At 38.4% G+C, this 23580-nt stretch overlaps 1 protein-coding gene across 2 annotated transcripts in view; it reads right to left on the bottom strand.

Annotated features, from left to right (window-relative positions):
• Window positions 1–667: 667 nt before the first annotated feature.
• fam76b (family with sequence similarity 76 member B) overlaps window positions 668–23580 on the bottom strand; it is a 40054-nt gene continuing 17141 nt past the window's right edge. For both annotated transcript variants that reach the window (XM_063053829.1, XM_063053830.1), the window contains exons 7-10: window positions 20931–21014; window positions 9464–9596; window positions 8976–9077; window positions 668–5597 (exon numbers count right to left, since the gene is read on the bottom strand). In XM_063053829.1, coding sequence (XP_062909899.1) covers window positions 5508–5597; window positions 8976–9077; window positions 9464–9596; window positions 20931–21014 — 409 coding nt within the window. In that variant the 3' untranslated portion in view covers window positions 668–5507. The remainder of the gene's footprint in view (window positions 5598–8975; window positions 9078–9463; window positions 9597–20930; window positions 21015–23580) is intronic.

Genomic DNA, 23580 nt, shown 5'->3' with positions numbered 1-23580 from the left:
ACAACTGGAGTATTGTGTGCAGTTTTGGTCTGCTAATTTGAGGAAGGACATTCTTGCTATCGAGGGAGTGCAGCGTAGGTTCACAAGGTTAATTCCCAGGATGGCGGGACTGTCATATGTTGAAAGATTGGAGCAACTGGGCTTGTATACACTGGAATTTAGAAGGATGAGAGGGGATCTGATTGAAACATATAAGATTATTAAGGGATTGGACACGCTGGAGGCAGGAAGCATGTTCCTGATGATGGGTGAGTCCAGAACCAGAGGCCACAGTTTAAGAATAAGGAGTAGGCCATTTAGAATGGAGTTGAGGAAAACTTTTTCACCCAGAGAGTGATGGATATGTGGAATGCTCTGCCCCAGAAGGCAATGGAGGTCAAGTCTCTGGATGCTTTCAAGAAAGAGATGGATAGAGCTCTTAAAGATAGCAGAATCAAAGGTTATGGGGATAAGGCAGGAACTGGATACTGATTGTGGATGATCAGCCATGATCACAGTGAATGGCGGTGCTGGCTCAAAAGGCCGAATGGCCTACTCTTGCACCTATTGTCTATAAGTCAAGCTACTGGTGATGAGAGCGTATACCGAAAATAGCTCATATAATGTTCAGGGTGACTCAATTATCAGTGAGCCATCAGGAAATACCTAAAAATCAGTTGTGACTAGGGCTCAATGCAATAGTAAAGCAGAATATTTAAGAAGATTTATTTCAAATTGTCAATATTTTAAAAAGAACAAGTATAAAATTTCAGTTGTTGACCAACTTATGATTACAGAATTCAATCTATTCCCATGTGTGGTTACAAATTCTGAGGAACACATTCCAAGCATGTCAATATATTTAGCGCTTTAAGGAAGACACACAGGAAATAACAAGGTGAGTTATGAAACTTTAAAATATACAACTGGCAGCTTTGACTTAAATCCTATACCATTAGAAAAAACACTTGTTTATGGTTACATACATTTGAAGTACAGTACAGTTTTACCTTGCAGTTTCACCACTTATACAGAAAATTTCCAAAAATAAAATAAAAATAAGCATGTCTACGTCTATTGTTGCAAGGAAACATCCCAGACTATATTACAACATAAAATTTTCAAGTAATAAATGGAGGTAAAAAACAAAAAAAAATTAAAACTCAACATGATTAAAATTGATCATTCCGATTTAAATACTGTGAAGTCTTTTAATTCTATGCACCCCATTTCACAAACGACAGTCTACATTTTTACTACAATAATTGTAGCGAAAATATGAGGATAATTCTTCATACACACAACGTAACTAAAATTAGATTCAGTGAAAATGTGCAGATTTACATGACTAAACAATATTTAAAAGCATAGAAGCACCTAAAACAACTTCCTTTCAAAATTTTGCAAACTGATGTATTAGAATTTCATACAAATGGTATCACAACCCCAAAATAAATACTAAATTTAAAAACTGTGGAATGACAAGGCACTGTTACCGGTGGAGGTGGCTGACATTTAACGTGTAGTTGTATCACATTCTAACTCTGTTCTACCAATCTTTGTAAAAATGCTCCGTTTTCAGAAAAAAAAATACACCAGCCTGCCTTACCAAACACGTTTAAAAAATTAGTTTTATCAAGTATTCAAATACCTCTAGCAAAGACAACTATACTCACAACAAAACAAGCTAGCAAATATTTCCACATCACTTTGAAAACAAGAGTGTTCAAACAAGATCTTACTTTTGCTATATGATACTCCTATAATAATTTTATAATGCCCTATTATGAAGTTATCTGATGGGAGTTATAAAGCCTATTTTCTGAATAGCATTGCAACATTATCAAGTAGTGATGTTGCATCAGCCTGAGAATGTGTAGGTTTTTACCACTTCTCACTTTGTGCATTTAGCAAACATCATTGACATTTACTGTATATATTTAAGATGCATAGGTTTTTAATGGGCTAGAGTTCAACCTTTTGCTGGTGGAGAATACTGCTTAAGAAAATAAGGCCTGCTCTTGTGCTGCCATAATATAAGACCCAGGTACAGTTTTATTACTTTTTTGAAAAGAAAAATCAGAATTAAATCAAAATGTAGAAGATTACTGTGCATAAATATATCTTTAAGGTCTGTATGTAAAAGAAATCTCAACAGCAGCCTGTTGACCAACAAGCTGTCAGAAGTACAAATGAATGTTGTAGAGCTTTTATTGTTTCTTATATCACTACAGTATTACAATTTTTTTTTTAAAAATCCTATGAGCAACATTTAAGTTTTTATAATTGGGCAATAAAAAAAGTCATGGTACAAAATTTTAAAAAATCTTCAGTTTTAAAAATTTAAACATTGTTTTCAAATAAATATAATAAAACTGGCTATGTCTAATAATGAAATAAGTTGATTTTATGTTATTTATAAGCACCTTTACATAAAAATTCAATTTTATCAAAAAGCTGAGTTTAAAAAGTTGTATAAACCTTTTCATACACAATTTATGGTTTTGCTATATACAGCATAGCAAAAAAATTGTTTAAAAACAATTATTTTCCACGTAACAATTTTGAGATCGAAGAACTACTTGTTACTATATAATTCTTTCCATTAGTTTGATGGGCTATTTCAATTATATAATTTGAATCACAGATTATTAACAGTGACTTTTTAAAATGTCCACTAAAATGTTAACTTGTTTTTCCTTTAATAAGATGCACAACTTACAGCTAATTTCCCTAAGGCACAACAATTCCACCACAAAGCAAAAGTCCCATCCATTCAACAAGCCTCATTCCTAAAACAAAAAACAGAAACTTGTAAACAGACATCCATTATGTTAGACTCATGTTCCAGCACACAGTGTTTATTTACCAGAAAATGACAACCATAGAAAAACGAGACAAAAGGCACAAGAATGCTACAAATGCCTCTCTGATGGACTGAAATAATTTGTGTGGCATCCAGAAAATGCTCTTCCAAATTAGTTTTTTGGAGAAAACAAGTTGTTTGTGCCATTTAAGGCAGGTACACTTACCACCTAATACCTACAAAGTTCCTATGTTTTTAGAAATCAGTTTGTAATATTGTAATATTTCTCAATAATTCTTTACAGATATATCCACGAAAGCATTTGTTAATTATGGTGAAAACAGAACAAAATTCTGCTGAAAATGAGTATCTACCCACTTAAACATGTCATTTTTTGACAGATTATCAGAAAAGTCCACTGTTCAGATTTTGCAGCATTTGAGAAAACAAATTCCTAATGAAAATCAGCTCTAGGCAGATAATCATTTTCAACATACATGTTTACATATTAATTCAAATCTGCATGAAGTATATACTCCTATAGCTTAGCTGCTTAAATTTATTTCCAATAACCCCGAAAGAAGACATCAAAATTTACATTTCACAGAGGCATGCAAAAGTTTGGGAACCCCTGGTCAAAATTTCTGTTACTGTGAATAGCTAAGTGAGTAAAAGACGACCTGATTTCCAAAAGGCACAAAGTTAATGACACATTTCTTTAATATTTTAAGCAAGATTACTTTTTTATTTCCATCTTTTACAGTTTCAAAATAACAAAAAAGGAAAAGGGCCCAAAGCAAAAGTTTGGGCACCCTGCATGGTCAGTACATAGTAACACTCCCTTTGGCAAGTATCACAGCTTGTAAACACTTTCTGTAGCCAGCTAAGAGTCTTTCAATTCTTGTTTGGGGGATTTTCCCCCATTCTTCCTTGCCAAAGGCTTCTAGTTCTGTGAGATTCTTGGGCTGTCTTGCATGCACTGCTCTTGTGAGGTCTATCCACAGATTTTCGATGACGTCTAGGCCGGGGAACTGTGAGGGCCACAGCAAAACCTTCAGCTTGCGCCTCTTGAGGTAGTCCATTGTGGATTTTGAGGTGTGTTTAGGATCATTATCCTGTTGTAGAAGCCATCCTCTTTTCATCTTCGGCTTTTTTACAGATGGTGTGATGTTTGCTTCCTGTATTTGCTGGTATTTAATTGAATTCATTCTTCCCTCTACCAGTGAAATGTTCCCCGTGTCACTGGCTGCAACACAAGCCTAAAGCATGATCGATCCACCCCTGTGCTTAACTGTTGGAGAGGCATTGTTTTCATGAAATTCTGCACACTTTTTTCTCCAAACATACCTTTGCTCATTGCGGCCAAAAAGTTCTATCTTAACTTCATCAGTCCACAGGACTTGTTTCCAAAATGCATCAGGCTTGTTTAGATGTTCCTTGGCAAACTTCTGACGCTGAATTTTGTGGTGAGGACGCAGGAAAGGTTTTCTTCTGAAGACTCTTCCATGATGGTCACATTTGTGCAGGTATCGCTGCACAGTAGAACAGTGCACCACCACTCCAGAGTCTGCTAAATCTTCCTGAAGGTCTTTTGCAGTCAAATGGGGGTTTTGATTTGCCTTTCCAGCAATCCTACAAGCAGTTCTCTCGGAAAGTTTTCTTGGTCTTCCAGACTTCAACTTGACCTCCACCGTTCCTGTTAACTACCATCTCTTAATCACATTACGAACTGAGGAAACGGCTACCTGAAAACGCTTTGCTATCTTCTTATAGCCTTCTCCTTCTGCTTTGTGGACATCATTTATTTTAATTTTCAGAGTGCCTGGCAGCTGCTTAGAGGAGCCCATGGCTGCTGATTGTTGGGACAAGGTTTGAGGAGTCAGGGTATTTATAAAGCTTTGAAATTTGCATCACCTGGCCTTTCCTAACGATGACTGTGAACAAGCCATGGCCCTAACAAGCTAATTAAAGTCTGAGACCTTGGTAAAAGTTATCTGAGAGCTCAAATATCTTGGGGTGCCCAAACTTTTGCATGGTGCTCCTTTCCTTCTTTTCCCACTCTAAAATTGTACAAAACAAAAATAATACATTAATCTTGCTTAAAATGTTGAAAAGAATATTTCATCTTTTCCTTTATGACTTTTGGAGATCAGTTCATCTTCTACTCACTTAACTATTCACAGTAACAGAAATTTTGACCAGGGGTGCCCAAACTTTTGCATGCCACTGTACACTTGAACTGCCAATTAATAACATTTTTGTATCTAGTTTCTGTCAATTTAATTATACTCAGGATGAGAACAATCTTGATTGGCAGAAATATTTTGTCAGACCTTTATAAAGTAAAAGAAAGGAAGTCTTGTAAAATCAAAAAATAGCCATTGCATTTGTAACTTATTTTAGTGTTTTTTGCATTAAAATAGTTTCTCTGCAGGAAGTAATAATACACTGAAGTTTTCTTTTATATAACTTTTCACTCCTAGTCCCTTTTTAAATCCTCAAATTCAAGATTATAAAATGGATTCAGTGTTGGGCCTGTCAAATAGTGCTGTTTATACAAGACAAACCGGGTTCTTATTGCTGGTTAAAATATTAAAAAAAGATTAATCTAACTACTTTGAGAAGAATTAGGGTGCAAAAATATTTAAAGACTTCACAGTAAATTTCAACAAACATGGCAGTTGTTACTCTCACTTGCATGATGGACCTGCCAAGAAATTCTTCAAGGAGACAGCAGGATGTTTCCAGTCTTCTCCATCTTTTTACCCTTAGACAATGCTGCAACTTGCTTCAACAATTCTCGATTTTTGGCCTATTAAGAAATGGGATAACACAATAATTCTGTTAAAAGAACATTCATACTAAATTAACAAAAACATGCATCACAAAAGAATATTCCAAACATTTTACAGGTGCATTCAAAGCATATATCAGTATTTAATAATAAAGTATCACCACTGAAACTATTTGTGCCTTTGTTCAATTAAAAGATGTTCTCTACATTATGATACAGGTTCAAATATAACTGGATTTAAATTGTACGGTTAATAAATGATAAAAGATAGAAGTTTAATAAAGTACCCCATACTATTAACTGTGAAAATACAGCAGAAGCACAATTACATTGCAAGACTATTTAAAAAAAAATTGTCCAGATATTTTCATTGATTTAGTACTGCAGGGACTTCTCTCTGCACTTTACACATGGGATTTATTTAAAACAGAGAAATACAACCACTATCTCCAAAGTTATTAAGCAGTTAATGATAAGGGTGACAATTTTAAATTCTGCTGGTGAGTACAATTTCTGATTTATTAACTAAAGTAAACATACTTTTGTATTTTGTGAATTACATCATTTGTACAGAATAATATTTTAAAGGTAACTCGCAATACCACAAAGTACATGGGTAATACTCTCTCCAATTATATCAAAATGTCAAATGTAATTTTTACAGAAATAGAAACTAAGCAAGATGCGATGAATTAAAGAGTAGATGTTATATGTCAAGAATAAAAACTAATTGAATGACCCATTACTATGCCAGAAATTCTTTGTAACATTTCTTCCCAGTCCACTGAACACTGCTATATTTTGCTAACAAATTGTATTTTGCCATTCTTTGTAATTTACACATAGCAAAAAATCTGTCAAAGGTTATTAAGACAACAGATCTTAAACAAGGTCAAAGTTTACTCACTTGAGCTCCCTTTTAAAGTACTAATAAAAATAATTTTGAGATGATAGAATGTCCCTAATACCTATCTTTATTTTAACTGAACAATTAGAAAAAGTTTTCAATTCCTTCTCAATGGTCAAAACAAATGTATTTTGCTGAATTTATTTTGTAGTCTGTGCACCACAGGAAATGAAGGGCACATCTTCAAAAGACTGTTACTTTGCATTTTCTAAGAGCTGTGAAACAAACATGAGGTTAACATATTTTACACGAGGTAAGTGTGCTTCTTATTTAAGAAAAAACAAAAAATTAAACTATCAAACATTTCTAAAAGGCAACACTAGCTATTAACAGCAACAAGAGGTGTCTCTAGTGAAGAACTTTGAAAAATTTGGTGAAGCTACAGGGGATGACATCTTGAACCTTACGATCAGTCAGGACCAAGATCAAAACAAAATGCTTTAACTCATCATGTTAGATCATTCTGATAGGGACATCAACCTGAAACAAACATTTTGTTTTGTCTCTCCACAGATGTTGACTGAGCTGCTAAGATTTTCCACCACTTATTTCAGATTTCTATTATCTGCAGTTTTTGTTTACCTAATCAATCAGCTGAGTCTGAGCTCTTCAGACAGATCATGCCTAATCATATATAATGATGTCAATTAAAAAGAAGTAGATAAATGGAATGATGCCAGAGCAAGTATTCACATACAAAATGTAAAAAATGAATGGTGGCAATAAGCTTGGGATAAAATTGCTAAGCAGACCAATTTTAATTGCTAAGTAAATCATCATATAACATTAAAACTGGAGGAAGAAGTAATTATGATTCTGGTATGCTGAAGAGGCAGCACAGAAATAAAGCCGCTGCTTTAGATTCAGTGATTCAGTTTCAACCGATTCCTAGTTACCTGCTCCAAATTCAAAGTTCTAATTTTAGTGTAAATTTATTATCAAAATATGTACATGTCATATACTACCCTGAGATTCATTTTCTTGTAGGCACTCACAGTAGAAAAAAGAAATACAATTAAATCAATGAAATGCTACACATAAGCAAAGGCTGGTAAAAGACTAATGTGCAAAAAACACTGTGTAATTACAAAATAACAAAGTAACTAAATAATTAAAACTGAAAACTGAGAACATGAGCTGTAGAATCCTTGAAAGTGAGTACCTAGGTTGTGGCAACACACATAAAAATTGCTGGTGAACGCAGCAGGCCAGGCAGCATGTACCTCTTCCTATAGATGCTGCCTGGCCTGCTGCGTTCACCAGCAATTTTTATGTGTGTTGCTTGAAATTCTAGCATCTGCAGATTTGCTCATGTTTGCATAGGTTGTGGAATCAGTTCAGTGTTGAGGTGAGTGAAGTTATTTATTTAGAAATATAACATGGAACAGGCCCCTCCGGCCCAAAGAGCCGTAATGCCCAGCAACCCACCTATTCAACACTAGCCTAATCATAGAACAACTAACCTACGAACCAGTACATCTTTCGACTGTGGGAAGACACCGCAACACCTGGAAGAAACCCATGCACTCATGCGAGAACATCCAAATTCCTTATAGATGGCAGTGAAAGTGAACTCCAAAATCTGGAACATCCCAAGCTGTAATAGCGTTGTGCTAACTGCTGCTGTTGTACCCGATCCAAGCTGGTTCAAGAGCATAATGGTTGAACAGGTGAGTGGTAGAACTTTTGGGCGGGGGGGGGGAATTGACAGGAACGTGGAGAGAATGAAATGGGATGTGTAGAATGTGGTACTTGATGGTTGCCACAGAGCTGGTGAGCCATATACCCCTCTCCTGTGCTGTATGATTTTATGAACCAACCATCCTATCCATTCAACAATGTGCAAAATAACCCAGATATGGCATGTACCCACACTGCAGGTTATCTAACAATTGCTACTGTATCAACTTACATTGAATCATCAAACTGCCGGAAGTAGACATCGACTGCTCTATTTCAGATGTGAGGCCACAAAAACTGGATGCAACTGACCAAGGCAGTACAGGTAGCAGTGGAGAGAAATAGAAGGAAATTTGTTGAAGACACAAAATAGGCTTCAGAAGAAACTGACAAACAGGCCAATGGTATGAGTATCTCTTATGGGAGAGTTTCAGAGTCCAGCTAATCAGCGACGACAACCTCAAGTACTAACACTTTTCAAGTATATTTTTGTTGCTTGTCTTGAGATGGTGGCAGGATCCAGCTGCTAATTGAAAGCTTCCAATTTATAGCCAGCTTATTTATTAAACATATTTATAATCATATTTTTATAACAAAAAATAATATACAGGTGAGGAGAACGTGAGTAGTCTGTGGAGATTTAGGTGTTACACACTAAGCATCAGTTAAATAATTGCAAAACACTGGGTAAAAGTAATGCCAGATATATGCTTAAGCATTATTGCCTAGTTGTTGAATTATGTAACAGTGTAAAATCAGGTAAGTGCAGATTTTAAAAACCCAGATATTAAGGCAAGGCTGGTAAATACCTGTAGCTGTTCCACCACCTCCTTGTGAGCTTTCTCCATATTATTCATTTTTGCTCTAAGGTTATTTTCCTGGTATTGAAAATCTGCCTTCAGCTCAGTCAGCTTTAAAGAATAAAAAAAAAATAAGCACAGAAACATACAAAAGTATATTTTTTTCTAAGTAATGTTTCCCAAGTTTCTTTCCTGTACAAAATTCTTCATAAAAGTGAGTACTAGTAATTAATTGACTATATCATTATTATAAACCCAATCGAACTGTGCATTCTATTCATGCTTTAATCGTTTCTGTTGAAAGGAAGCAAGCACAAACCATCCACGAAATACTGCCAATTTTCTGTTCTTTAATTAGGAGTGCCAGGGATAAATATAATAACCCATAGCAGTTTCAGGATTCAGCAATTAACTCAGCAAAGACTGGATTCAAACATGAAATCTTCTGATCTACATCTCCTGCCATTATAATGCAGAGTATGGATTTTTTTTTTTACCTTTTTATCTCTTTCCAAAATGGTCTGCTCTTTCTGCTGCAAAAGCCTTTTCAGAGACATCACTTCTTCTTTTAATTGATTGATTATAACAAAGTTGTCTGTGCCACCAGAGTCCATTGACTGGGTCAGTGAGCTGTTGGGAAAACAAAATATAGTTTAACATAAAACCAAATCAACAATGTGCAAATATCCTTAACTCACATTATCGTTGCAATAATAGATGGGCTAGGTTTTTTAACATGTTCAACCAAAAAATTCTGAGAACAATTTTCACCCAACACTTTAACATGTAATTGCAGCTAAATGCATCAAAATATGGTTGGATTATTTGACCCAACATCCACTGGTTACTTACAGGCTAGTTGTGACTGCATCTCAGGTTACTCATTGTTCTTCAGGGAGCCTGCTGGAATTCCTGACCGAGTTTGATAGGCTAACATGATCCAAACTCTGTACCATTTAGTATTTATCAACGTATACAGGGAAGATGACTCGGTACACATTTATGATGGTTTCTGTTAGTTATCTTTTTGTTGAATGGAGAATGGTCTCATACTCATCTACCACCCCAAAAGTGAACCCATTTTAGAAGTACTAAATAATTTCACGTTGAGCATCTAGGAGTTGATAAGAGTGCAGCAGACTTAAATACTTTATCTTGTTGATTGGTATTTATGGGAAAACAATTACATGGACCATATTGACCAAATTTCCCATATCTTTACTAAGAGCCTTGGAAAGGTCAGGCTTGCACTTAATTGAAGGTCTCTTGTCAGTCAGCATTCTGGTCACACTGAAGAGTCTTGGTACATCTAGATTCCTGAACAATGAGGACCATCTATTCACATTAAAGGCCTGAAATTCTATTCCCAGTGGCAGCATTTGGCAGGCAAGTGGCCAGTTGATAAGTGGGTGGGTTGGTGATCAGAAGGCCACCTTCTAAGTGAAAGCAAAGGTATTCCAGTAACTTATTCATAGATTTGACAGGCAATCGGAGATACTAATATTAAATAAAGCATTAAATAACAAAGCTACCAAATTATTTAAATTCATGTACATAAATTCATGACGATACCATAAGCACATGGCAAGGCTAACAGGATTCAGGAAACTTAGTTTCAGGGCTATTCAGGTCCTGGTGAAGAATAAAGAAGCGCATAGCAAATCTTAACAGTAAGGAACAACTGAGTATCAGAAATGCAAGAGAACAATTAAGAGGGAAATGAGAAGGGCTAAAAGACTTGAAGTTGCTCAGACAGACAAGGTGAGAGAGAATTCCAAGAGCTTCTACAGATATATTAAGAGCATAAGGATAGCAATGGGCAAAATTGGTCACGGGAAGATCAGCGCGCTCATCAATGATTAGAGCCAAAACAGATGGAGATCTTAAATTGATATGTTGCATCTATATTTGCTTGGGAGGCAGAGTCTATAGAAATGAGGCAAAACAGTAGTAAGGACATGGTCTGAGTACAGAAAAGGAGGTGCTTTACTGTCTTCAGGTAAATTAATGTGGCTATTTCCTCAGGACCTGACTAGGTGTCCCCTAGACCTTGTGTGAGGCTAGTGCAGAAATTGGAGGGGCCCTGCTAAAGGTATTTCTAAAGTCCTTAACCACAGGTGAGGTGCCAAAGAATCAGAGGATAGCTAATATTGTTCCATTGTTCAAGAAAGGCGCTAATAAAAAAAATGGGGAAATTACAGGCCAATGAGCCTTAGTGAGTAAATTATTGGAAGGTATTCAAAGGGATATGCTGTATTGTTATTTGGATATACAGTGCTTGATCAGGGATAGACAAAATGGCTTTATGCATGGTCATATCTAACCAGTCTTAATAGACTTTTTTGAGGAGGTTACTAGGAAAGCTGATGAAGGAAAAGCAGAGGACATTGTCTACATGGACTTTAGGTTGGTCCAGAAGATTCAGTCACTTGGCATTCAAGATAAAATAGTAAACTGGATTCAAAGGCTTGGGGAGAAGCCAAAGTGGTAGTAGATGGTTGCTTCTCTGACAGGAGGCCCCTGACTAGTGGTGTGCTGCAGAGATCGATGCTGTGTCTGTTGTTGATTATCATCTATATCAAAAATCTGGATGATCATGTGGTAAATGATCAGCAAATTTGCAGATGACACCAAGATTGGGACAGCAAGGAAGATTATCAAAGCTTACAGTGGAATCTGGACAGATGAAATTTAATACAGACAAGTGTGAGGACAAACCACTTACACAGTGAGTGGTAGGGCACTGAGGAGTATGGTAAAACAAAGAAATTTTGGAAGGCAGATCCATAATTCCTTCAAAGTAACATTAAATATAGATAGTGTCGTAAAGCAAACTTCGGCCTTCATAAATCAAAATACTGCATGGTGGAGTTGAGATGTTATATTGAAGTTGTCTAAGACATTGGTGAGGCCTAAATTGGAGTATTGTGAACAGTTCTGGTCACCTTGCTACAGGAAAGTTATCAATAAGATTGAAAGAGCACTAAGAAAATTGAGAAGGATATTGCTGTGACTTGAGAACCTGAGTTATAGCAAATGGTTGAATAGATTAGGGCTTTATTTCCCCAGAGTGTAGGAGAATGAGGGGAGATTTGATAGAGGTATACAAAATTATGAGCGGTATGGATAGGGTAAATGCAAGTAGGCTTTTTCCACTGAGGTTAGATAAGTGAGACTAGAACTAGAGGTCATAGGTTAAGGAAGAAAAGTGATATATTTAAGGGGAACCTGGGGGGAAATTCTTCACTCGGAGGGTGGTGTGAACATGAAACAAGCTGTCACCAGAAGTGGTGGATGGAGGTTTGATTTCAACACTTCAGAAAAGTTTGGAAAAGTACATGGATGCAGGGGGTATGGTCCAGTTGCAGGTTGACGGGACTACCAGACTAACAGTTCAGCACAGTTCAAAGTGCTGCTTCTGTGCTATAGTGCTCTATGATTTTATGATTATAGGGAAATTGATTATTCTTCCAATCAGTAGTGCTGAACATTCAATCTAAACATTTGACTTAGTTATGTCCATGTTACATACATCATTGGAAGGAAATCTTAGAAGTGGAATTAAATGTATACAATAGATTATGGCTAATTGGGCCACTGATTAATCAGGGGCAGCCTTTATTTGAGACAATTCTAAAAGAACAAAAACTAATCGAGATTCACTTCATTGATTTGGGACAATATGCCACTTAATAGGGATAGGAGGCTGTTGCCGAACAGTTTCTAACTTGAGTCAGTCATGTGCAATTGTACCGCTAATAGACACTACATGATGCTTACAGCAAATAGTTTTTAAACAGCGTCAATTGCCTATGCTTGTGTTCAAAAAGCAGTGATTTATGTCACTGATATTTGGCAAGTAATAAACAGTAAGACAATTCAGAACTGTTTTGCTCACTGCGGTTTCAAGCATTTAGGCTTGGAGATGCCAGAAACAGCCCTTTGGGCCCACAATATTGTGCCAATCTAACCCTTCCATCCCACATAGGCCCCTATTTTTCTTTCATCCATGTGCCTATTTAAGAGTCCCTCAAATATCCCTATTGTATCTGCCTCTATTACGACCCCAACAACGACTTAGCTACTGTATACTGTATTGTCAGGTCACTCGTCTGAGTGCTACTGGTACCATGTAACCCAGTACTACCTGTCGTATGTTCGGGTGGTCGGCGACTAAACCGGCTCCCCCACCAGGCTTGCCTGGTGAGGAGGGTGGCTAGACACCCTGCAGGATGAAAAACAAGACCTGTCAAAGGGCGGATGAACACTCTCGTAGGGTCAACGGCCATCTAGCAAACATGTGCCGTGAAGCGCGGGAAGGGCACCTCTTGCATTGAAGCTTGGTCTGGCCATTCACTGCAACAGAACTTTCCCCAGATGTCTTGGACCCCACCATGCGGCTGGATCCAGGAGGGGATGTTGAGAGGGTGGGTCTGGACCTGTGCAACCCCCTACTCACCTAAAATCCATTCATGTACACACTGTTCCTTTCTGAACTGAAAGGAACCATCATCATCCTACGGGATGGATAGCCAGAGAGAGGGAGGTATAAACAAAAATTACATCTGACATTCCCTGCTATACTTTGCTCCAATCAACTTAAAATTATGTCATTGCCACCCTGCAAAAGAAGCACTGGCTGTTCACTCTATGTATACCTCTTATCTTATAGACCTCTACCAAATCACCTTCCATTCTCCTTCGATCCAAAGAGAAAATCCCTAGCTTGTTCAACCTTTCTTCATTAGGAATGCTCTGTATTCCAAGCAGCACCCTGGTAAATCTCCTCTCCACCCTCAAAGTTTCCACATCCTTCCTATAATCAAGTGACCAGAACTGAAAATAATACTCCAAGAGTGGTCTAAACAGAGTTTCATAAAGCTGCAACATCACTTTGCAGCTCTTGAACTCAATCCCCTGACTAATGAAGGCCACGTACCATTAACCTTGTTAACCCGTCTGTCAACCTGCGCAGCAACATTGAGTAATCTATGGACATGGACCCCAAGACTCAAAGTGCACGAGCCCCAGAACAAATCATTGTGGAACACTACCGGTTTGGACCTCCAGGCAGAACATGCTCCATTTACTAACATCCTTTGCATGTTGTGGGCAAGCCAGATCTGAATCCACACAGGCACGTTTCCCTACATTCCACACCTCACGACCTTCTGAGTGAACCCATTGGTCATTGTAAATTGTCCTGTGATTAGACTAGTTTTAAGCAGGTAGAATGCTGGGCCAGAAGGGCAGGTGGATGGATGGATAGATAATTAAAAAAAAAAAAATAAACAATGAATCCCCCACTCTACGTTTAGTCCCTTTCCCAAAGTCATCAATCAGGCTTGTGAGGCATGACCTGCGGCTCAGAAAGCCATACTGAATATCCCTAATCAGACTATGTCTCTCCAAATGCTCAAAAGTCCTGACTCTAAGAATCCTCTCCAGTAGTTTGCCCACAACTGATACAAGACTTACCGGTGTACAATTGCCAGGATTATCTCTATCTAACTTTCATGAACAAAGAAAGAACATTTGCCATCCTCCAACCTTCTGGTACTAATCCTAAGGCCTGGGTATATCCCGCCTGGCCCCAGGAACCTATCTATCCTAACTTTAAAAAAAAAGTTCCAAAACACCATCTTTCTTGACCTTGACATGCTCCACCACATCAGCTGTCTACGCTGTCCTCACATTCGTCAAGGTCCCTCTCACTGGTGAATACTGAAGCAACATATTCATTAAGGACCTCCTCTACCTCCAGGCAAATTTCCTGAGCGGTCCTACCCTCACCCTAGCCATCCTCCTGTTCTTAATTTACATGTAGAACAACTTGGGGTTTTCCTTAAATATACTGACCAAGGCCTTCTCATGTCCCTTTCTAGCTTTCCAAAGTGTCTTTTTAAGTTCCTTCCTGGCTACTTTACAACTCTCAAGAGCCCTGTGTTGTCATCGTAAATCTTAAGAATGCTTACTTCTTCATCTTGATTAATGTTCTATTTCTCTTGTCATCATGGTTCCCTCACTCTACATCCTTTCCATGCCTCAATGGGCCAAACCTACCAAGAACCTCATGTAAGTGCTCCCTCAACATTCTCTATATTTCCCTTAGAACATCTGTTCCAAATATATAGAAACATAGAAAATAGGTGCAGGAGTAGGCCATTCGGCCCTTCGAGCCTGCACCGCCATTTATTATGATCATGGCTGATCATCCAACTCAGAACCCAGCCTTCCCTCCATACCCCCTGACCCCTGTAGCCACAAGGGCCATATCTAACTTCCTTTTAAACATAGCTAATGAACTGGTCTCAACAGTTTGCTGTGGCAGAGAATTCCACAGATTCACCACTCTCTGTGTGAAGAAGTTTTTCCTAACCTCGGTCCTAAAAGGCTTCCCCTCTATCCTCAAACTGTGGCCCCTCGTTTTGGACTTCCCCAACATCGGGAACTATCTTCCCGCATCTAGCCTGTCCAATCCCTTTAGGATCTTATACGTTTCAATCAGATCCCCCCTCAATCTTCTAAATTCCAACGAGTACAAGCCCAGTTCATCCAGTCTTTCTTCATATGAAAGACCTGCCATCCCAGGAATCAATCTGGTGAACCTTCTTTGTACTCCCTCTATGGCAAAGATGTCTTTCCTCAGATTAGGGGACCAAAACTGCACACAATACTCCAGGTGTGGTCTCACCAAGGCCTTGTACAACTGCAGTAGTACCTCCCTGCTCCTGTACTCGAATCCTCTCGCTATAAATGCCAGCATACCGTTCGCCTTTTTCACCGCCTGCTGTACCTGCATGCCCACTTTCAATGACTGGTGTATAATGACACCCAGGTCTCGTTGTACCTCCCCTTTTCCTAATCAGCCACCATTCAGATAATAATCTGTTTTCCTATTTTTGCCACCAAAGTGGATAACTTCACATTTATCCACATTAAATTGCATCTGCCATGAATTTGCCCACTCACCCAACCTATCCAAGTCACCCTGCATCCTCTTAGCATCCTCCTCACAGCTAACACTGCCACCCAGCTTCGTGTCATCCGCAAACTTGGAGATGCTGCATTTAATTCCCTCATCCAAGTCATTAATATATATTGTAAACAACTGGGGTCCCAGCACTGAGCCTTGCGGTACTCCACTAGTCACCGCCTGCCATTCTGAAAAGGTCCCGTTTATTCCCACTCTTTGCTTCCTGTCTGCTAACCAATTCTCCACCCACACCAATACCTTACCCCCAATACCATGTGCTTTAAGTTTGCACACTAATCTCCTGTGTGGGACCTTGTCAAAAGCCTTTTGAAAATCCAAATATACCACATCCACTGGTTCTCCCCTATCCACTCTACTAGTTACATCCTCAAAAAATTCTATGAGATTCGTCAGACATGATTTTCCTTTCACAAATCCATGCTGACTTTGTCCGATCATTTCACCGCTTTCCAAATGTGCTGTTATCACATCCTTGATAACTGACTCCAGCAGTTTCCCCACCACCGACGTTAGGCTAACCGGTCTATAATTCCCCGGTTTCTCTCTCCCTCCTTTTTTAAAAAGTGGGGTTACATTAGCCACCCTCCAATCCTCAGGAACTAGTCCAGAATCTAACGAGTTTTGAAAAATTATCACTAATGCATCCACTATTTCTTGGGCCACTTCCTTAAGCACTCTGGGATGCAGACCATCTGGCCCTGGGGATTTATCTGCCTTCAATCCCTTCAATTTACCTAACACCACTTCCCTACTAACATGTATTTCGCTCAGTTCCTCCATCTCACTGGACCCTCTGTCCCTTACTATTTCTGGAAGATTATTTATGTCCTCCTTAGTGAAGACAGAACCAAAGTAATTATTCAATTGGTCTGCCATGTCCTTGCTCCCCATAATCAATTCACCTGTTTCTGTTTGCAGGGGACCTACATTTGTCTTTATCAGTCTTTTCCTTTTTACATATCTATAAAAGCTTTTACAGTCCGTTTTTATGTTCTCTGCCAGTTTTCTCTCATAATCTTTTTTCTCCTTCCTAATTAAGCCCTTTGTCCTCCTCTGCTGAACTCTGAATTTCTCCCAGTCCTCAGGTGAGCCACTTTCTCTGGCTAATTTGTATGCTACTTCTTTGGAATTGATACTATCCCTAATTTCTCTTGTCAGCCACGGGTGCACTACCTTCCTTGATTTATTCTTTTGCCAAACTGGGATGAACAATTGTTGTAGTTCATCCATGCAACCTTTAAATGCCTGCCATTGCATATCCACCGTCAATCCTTGAAGTGTCATTTGCCAGTCTATCTTAGCTAATTCACGTCTCATACCTTCAAAGTTACCTCTCTTTAAGTTCAGAACCTTTGTTTCTGAATTAACTACGTCACTCTCCATGTTAATGAAGAATTCCACCATATTATGGTCACTCTTACCCAAGGGGCCTCTCACGACAAGATCGCTAATTAACCCTTCCTCATTGCTCAAAACCCAGTCCAGAATAGCCTGCTCTCTAGTCGGTTCCTCGACATGTTGGTTCAAAAAACCATCCCGCATACATTCCAAGAAATCCTCTTCCTCAGCACCTTTACCAATTTGGTTCACCCAGTCTACATGTAGATTGAAGTCACCCATTATAACTGCTGTTCCTTTATTGCACACATTTCTAATTTCCTGTTTAATACCATCTCCGACCTCACCACTACTGTTAGGTGGCCTGTACACAACTCCCACCAGCGTCTTCTGCCCCTTAGTGTTACGCAGCTCTACCCATATCGATTCCACATCTTCCCGGCTTATGTCCTTCCTTTCTATTGCGTTAATCTCTTTTTTAACCAGCAACGCCACCCCACCTCCCCTTCCTTCATGTCTATCCCTCCTGAATATTGAATATCCCTGAACGTTGAGCTCCCATCCCTGGTCACCCTGGAGCCATGTCTCTGTGATCCCAACTATATCATAATCATTAATGACAATCTGCACTTTCAATTCATCCACCTTATTACGAATGCTCCTTGCATTGACACATAAAGCCTTCAGGCGCTCTTTTACAACTCTCTTAGCCCTTTTTAATGCTTGCACTGGATTTGTCGGCCTGCCACTTTTACTTTTCCCCTTTGTACTTTTTGCTTCTACGCTCACTTTACACCCCTCTGTCTCTCTGCACTGGTTCCCATCCCTCTGTTGTGAACTAACCTCCTCACACCTAGCCGCTTTAATTTGATTCCCACCCCCCCAACCATTCTAGTTTAAAGTCACCTCAGTAGCCCCCGCTAATCTCCCTGCCAGGATATTGGTCCCCCTAGGATTTAAGTGTAACCCGTCCTTTTTGTACCTAAGCTTCTGGCTAATAGCATCATAATCAACCCTCCCCCAATTAAATACTTTTCCCTTATTCTTGTCCTAAAGTTCAGGGAGTTGTGGTCATCATCTCTGAAATGCTCACCCACTGAGTTGCCTTGCAGCAGATCCAGTATGGCCTCTCTACTGGCCGTCCATATTACGTCAGGAATCCTTCCTGGACATAACTAATAAATTCTACCCCATTAAACATCCTGCACTGAGGAGGTGCTAATCAACTTTAAGCAAGTTGAAGTTATCCATGACAACAATCCTGTTATTTTTGCACTTTTCCAAAATAGCGATCTGCTCTGCACTGTCCCTGTTGTATTGGGGTGGCGGGAGGGGTGGACAGTGGGGTAGATAGAATATTCCTTACAGAGTGATTGCTCCCTTCCTATTTCTGAGTTCCACCCACACTGACTCAGCAGATCATCCCTCCATGATGTCCTCCCATTCTGGAGCTGTGATGCCTCCCTCTCTGTCCATTTTGAAACATCTGAATCCCAGAAGATCCAGCAGCTACTCCCGCCACAATGTTGTTGTTCCATGTTCTGATCTATCTTCTATGTTCATCACCCTTGCTCGCATTAAAGTAAACACATTTCATCCCAACCAACTGACTGCATGAATTTATGTTCTATCCACTGTCTATCCTTCCTCACAGTATCTCTACACATTGGATCTAGCTTTGTCCAACTGCTCCATCATCTGATCTAACACTCAGGTTCACAGACCCCTGCCAACCTAGTTTAAATCCACCCCAACAGCTCTAGCAAATGTGCTCGCAATGACATTGGTCCCTCCCGAGATCAAGTGTAACCCATCTCTTTTGTACAGGTCATAGCTCCCCCAGAAGAGATCCCAATGAATCACAAATCTGAAAACCTGCCCCTTGCACCAATTCATAAGCCACATAGTCATCTGCCATATCATCAAATCCTTACCCTCAGTGGCGTATGGTACAAACAACAATACAGAGATGGCCATCATTGAGGCCCTGATTTTTCGCTTCCTTCCTAGCTCCCTATATTTGCTTGACCCAAGGCTTTTGTAATAGTAACCACCCCTCGCCCCCACCCACCAACCACCTCAAATGGGTGGCAGCTATTAGGACAATTTACTATTAAAAACTATTAATAAGGAGCATAATCATTCAGTGTAAAAGCCATTACGAATGATACAAAAAGTCAGATCAAACAACAATCCTAAAAGTCTCCATTCCTACAGATGCTGCCTGGCCTGCTGTGTTCACCAGCAACTTTGATGTGTGTTGCTTGAGTCTCCATTAATGTCCAGTTATTTTGTTTCCACAGCTACAACAATGCTAGATGGAAAGAAAGCTGACACACTCCAACTTATTTTATTGATCTATATAGGAATGTTTTCTGATCATTTTTGTGTAGCAGAATATGAGTAACACCTCATTCGTTAAGTGAAAAACAAAGTATTAAATGGATTTGTAATGGGAAAGATGATATTGTTCAATATCATTGGACAGTAATTGTCCAGGTGGTGAGACTCTTGAAACAGGCACTCACCACCTGTTCTTTGAAGTGAAGTGCGATCACTTCAAATCCCAAATTTCAGGCTGGCACACTGATGAACAAAAGGACTGGGTAGATGGCGAGTATTTATACACCTTAATCAAATCAACTTATGCATCAAGTCAAGCAACATATTTTACTGCGTGCTCATAAAGATATTGTACAGATCACTCCCAACAATAGTATGAACTATTTCTACAGTGTTCCAAGGTAATGGGATCAATTTCTAACAGTATGACTAACATAACACCCAATTAAGTTGTGAAAGAAAGTAATTGTCATTTATTGGTAACTGGAATCCTTCTGGGCTTTCCACACACATTTGGTTGGAAGAAGTTATAGAGATCACATAATGGTGATAGTGAGAAAGCTGAGAAGGTTATGACAATAGATCGAAAAGTACTTTGATGAAATGCCAAGGACCTGCAAACACTAGGTAGGTGAAATTATTACAACAATGAATAAGGGTAAAGGGGAACCTGCATTTAAAACAAATCAGAACACGAGGCAATACCTTTGCAGGTAAAGCACACTGAAACTGATTACTAATTGCCAAAAATAAAAATGTATCTACAAGAGGACAGCCAGGACATGCTCTGTTCTTGCTGCTGCCATCAGGAAAGTGGTACAGGAGTCTCACACCAGGTTCAGGAACAGTTATTACTTTTCAACCATCAGGCTCTTGAACCAAAGGGGATAACTTCACTTGCCCCGTCATTGAAATGTTCCAACAACCCATTGACTCATTTTCAAGAACTGTTCATCTCATGTTCTAGATATTTGTATTTGATAGCTTGTTGTCTTTTGCACGTCCAAGTTGGTGCAGTCTTTCACTGATACTATTATGGATTTCTTAAGTATGCACGCAAGAAAATAAATCTCATAATTGCATATTGTGATGTATCTGTACATAGATAATACATTTACTTTGAGAATTTTGATCTAATCAGCTCTGATAAGAGCCAAGGGGAGGGGGGAAAGGGGTGGGGAAAAAGGACAGTGTTGTTAATTGCCAGAGAGGAAAAGAGATGCAGTGAGCGGCAGAGATATGATTTAAAAAATTAATTTGAATAAATAAACAGCGATATAGTTTACCTGTCTCCATTAGAGGGTTTTGTTTCAAGTTTTGGCTTCTTCTTTGGAGCTTCATTTTGAATACTAGTTGATGATGACTTATGGCTGCAAGCAATAGGGAATATTTAACATATTAACAACTCTTACATAACATCATGGTTGACCTTACTCCAAAAATACAGGCAGAACAAAGAGCCAATAAGCTACAGTAAACTTAATTAAATATGACTAAAAGTTGCTGAAAATTGTAAAATTAGTCTCAGGAGGTAATACTAAAATATGGACTCTCACAGCACTGAAGAATGGACTCAATAATTCCATTTTATAGCTCCATTCATTGGACAGCTGTAAATCTGTATTTGTTGTTTAACATGAAGTTAACAACTCAGATTCTAACTCAGGAAAACCTCTTGATGCCCATCTAAAACCAACTGTGAATTAAGGACATTCAAATCCAGCTGGTATAAAAAGGGATTCAAATCCTAGGTCACCCTGTTCTGGGAAGAAAAAGTTATTTTATGCCTCTGCATCTTAAGAGGATTTATTCTAAAATAATAAGACCTCAAACCACATTGTGGCCTGCTGTGAGGTAGTTCCCATCTCTTCCCATGATACCAGGGAGATGAAAAATAAGGTTAAGGTGAGCAGAAGATCACTGTTAACTATGGATCAACACATTATGGATACTAGTAACCTCACAGCAAACAAGGAGCCAATTTTAATATAATCAGTATGAAGCTATCAATCAAAATTCTGTGCTTACTTATAATCACTGGTCAAAGCACATCAAAATGACATCTAAAAATCAATTTATCACATGAATGCATTACGGATATCATGTTTTTATTTTAGTGTACCTAATTAAGATTTAGATTTCATTGCAAGCTTCTGAACTTTACAAAGTTAGGACTTCTCTTGCAGCTCTAACAAAAATAGCTGGAAGAGCATTCCCTACTCAGCCACTAAATCCCAATATAATCAGGAAATAGCCATTTTATCAGTGTCTATGTTAATATTTTCCAAAGAAAAATATTACTTCCACATATATCAAAAGTAACAGAGAATACATTTCAGTCAAGAGCTTGTCAGTGTAGAGTGGATGCTTCTCGTCTAAGGAAGCAGTCAAGTTAACAAACTTTAGTTGTATCAACCAATAATTTGTAAATCTTCAAAATGTATTCATAATGTGTTATAAGATATTGAATATTAGTACAAACCTAATAAAAGCTTCACACATAATAACAAAGTTAAACTGCATTATAGTATGACAATTTGACATTGCTTATTAACACTTGGAAGTATTAATGCTAGTTTCAATTTAGGACTCATAACGAACATAGCTACACATTTATTGTATTCAATAAGGAACTGTAATAATGCAACATCAATGTAGCATATTTTAAGATAAGGGAATAGCAATACTAAAAAGAAAACAAAAATTATACAGATTCAAATGGAAAAATTTAATACTTCTTATTAGGTTTTAAAGGTCTGTGGTAATAAAAATGAAAGCTGTAAAATATTACAGTATATGTCAACAGACAAAAAGTTGAATCACTTGGCAGATTTTATAATTCTGACACCAAATGGAATTGCAGATGCTCTGAAGTTTGCCCAGTTTTCCATCCTTTTATTTAATGGATAAAGTTTGGTAACTGTTAATTGAGTGCAGTAAACTTGTCACAAAACTTAATGTTATGAGGCTCTAAGTGAAATGAAAAAATTTGCTTCCAAAGAAATTGAACGTGAGGAGTTCAATACGGAAATGGGAAAACTATAATAAACAAGAAATAAGAAAATACTAAAAGAAGGAAAGAGCAGAAAAAGCTGCAGTTACAGAATCTGTTGATAGCAAATTGGAAGAGGACAGCTATCCATGAGATTGGGAAAGTGAGACTTTTAATGAATAATGGAAAGCAACAGAAGTCTCAGGTATAAAGTTGTTCCTCATTAAACTCATTAAAAAAAATGGGTAGAATGAGATGCAAGTAGAATGGCAGTGTTGTTACAGGAGTTATGAAAGAGAGTGCCAGGTTCTGGCAACTACATCGATGGAAGGTGGTTTCAGGTATTTGAACTGGATGGTAAATGGTCTTGGAGCAGTAGAATCTGAAATCTACTCCGATGGTATGGAAGAATTAAGAGATACCAATTCTGGTTCCAATTGGACAACTTATCAATTAAGCTCTGCCAACTGAAAATTACTTCAGTATCTTCTACAATCTTCTATAACACACTTGCTTAATTTCTTCTAAGTGTTGCTGAATGAGAGAAAGTATGAAATTGCTAGTATATTAAAACCAGGAGCATTTATTTATGTCTGCTACAAATTTCTAAGATATTACTCTCCCTGGACACCCTGAAAATATTGGCACACTATTGGCTAACTAAGAGTACTATGACTCCAGAAAACATATTTCATTTTGACACAGTAATATGAATCATGTGCTTACAAGTTAACAAACAATCTGAAATCTGCCAAATCTGCCCCACTAAATTGAACTTGTTTGAATACCTACCCTATACAAGTATCTCTGATGCCCTTGTTATTCTGCTTCATGCTTTGGGAATATGAAGAAGCTCCGTTCTATGGGCACTATGCTGCCCGTAACCTACTCTTCTTGTTCTTATTGTCATGGCTGCGCCCAAGCCGTCTATTACCAGCAACTCT

The sequence above is a fragment of the Mobula hypostoma genome, chromosome 7 (genome assembly GCF_963921235.1).
Source record: "Mobula hypostoma chromosome 7, sMobHyp1.1, whole genome shotgun sequence".
Classification (NCBI taxonomy): Eukaryota; Metazoa; Chordata; class Chondrichthyes; order Myliobatiformes; family Myliobatidae; genus Mobula; species Mobula hypostoma.
Note: the sequence above shows the minus strand (reverse complement) of the source record. Positions and strands in the feature narration are given on the sequence as shown.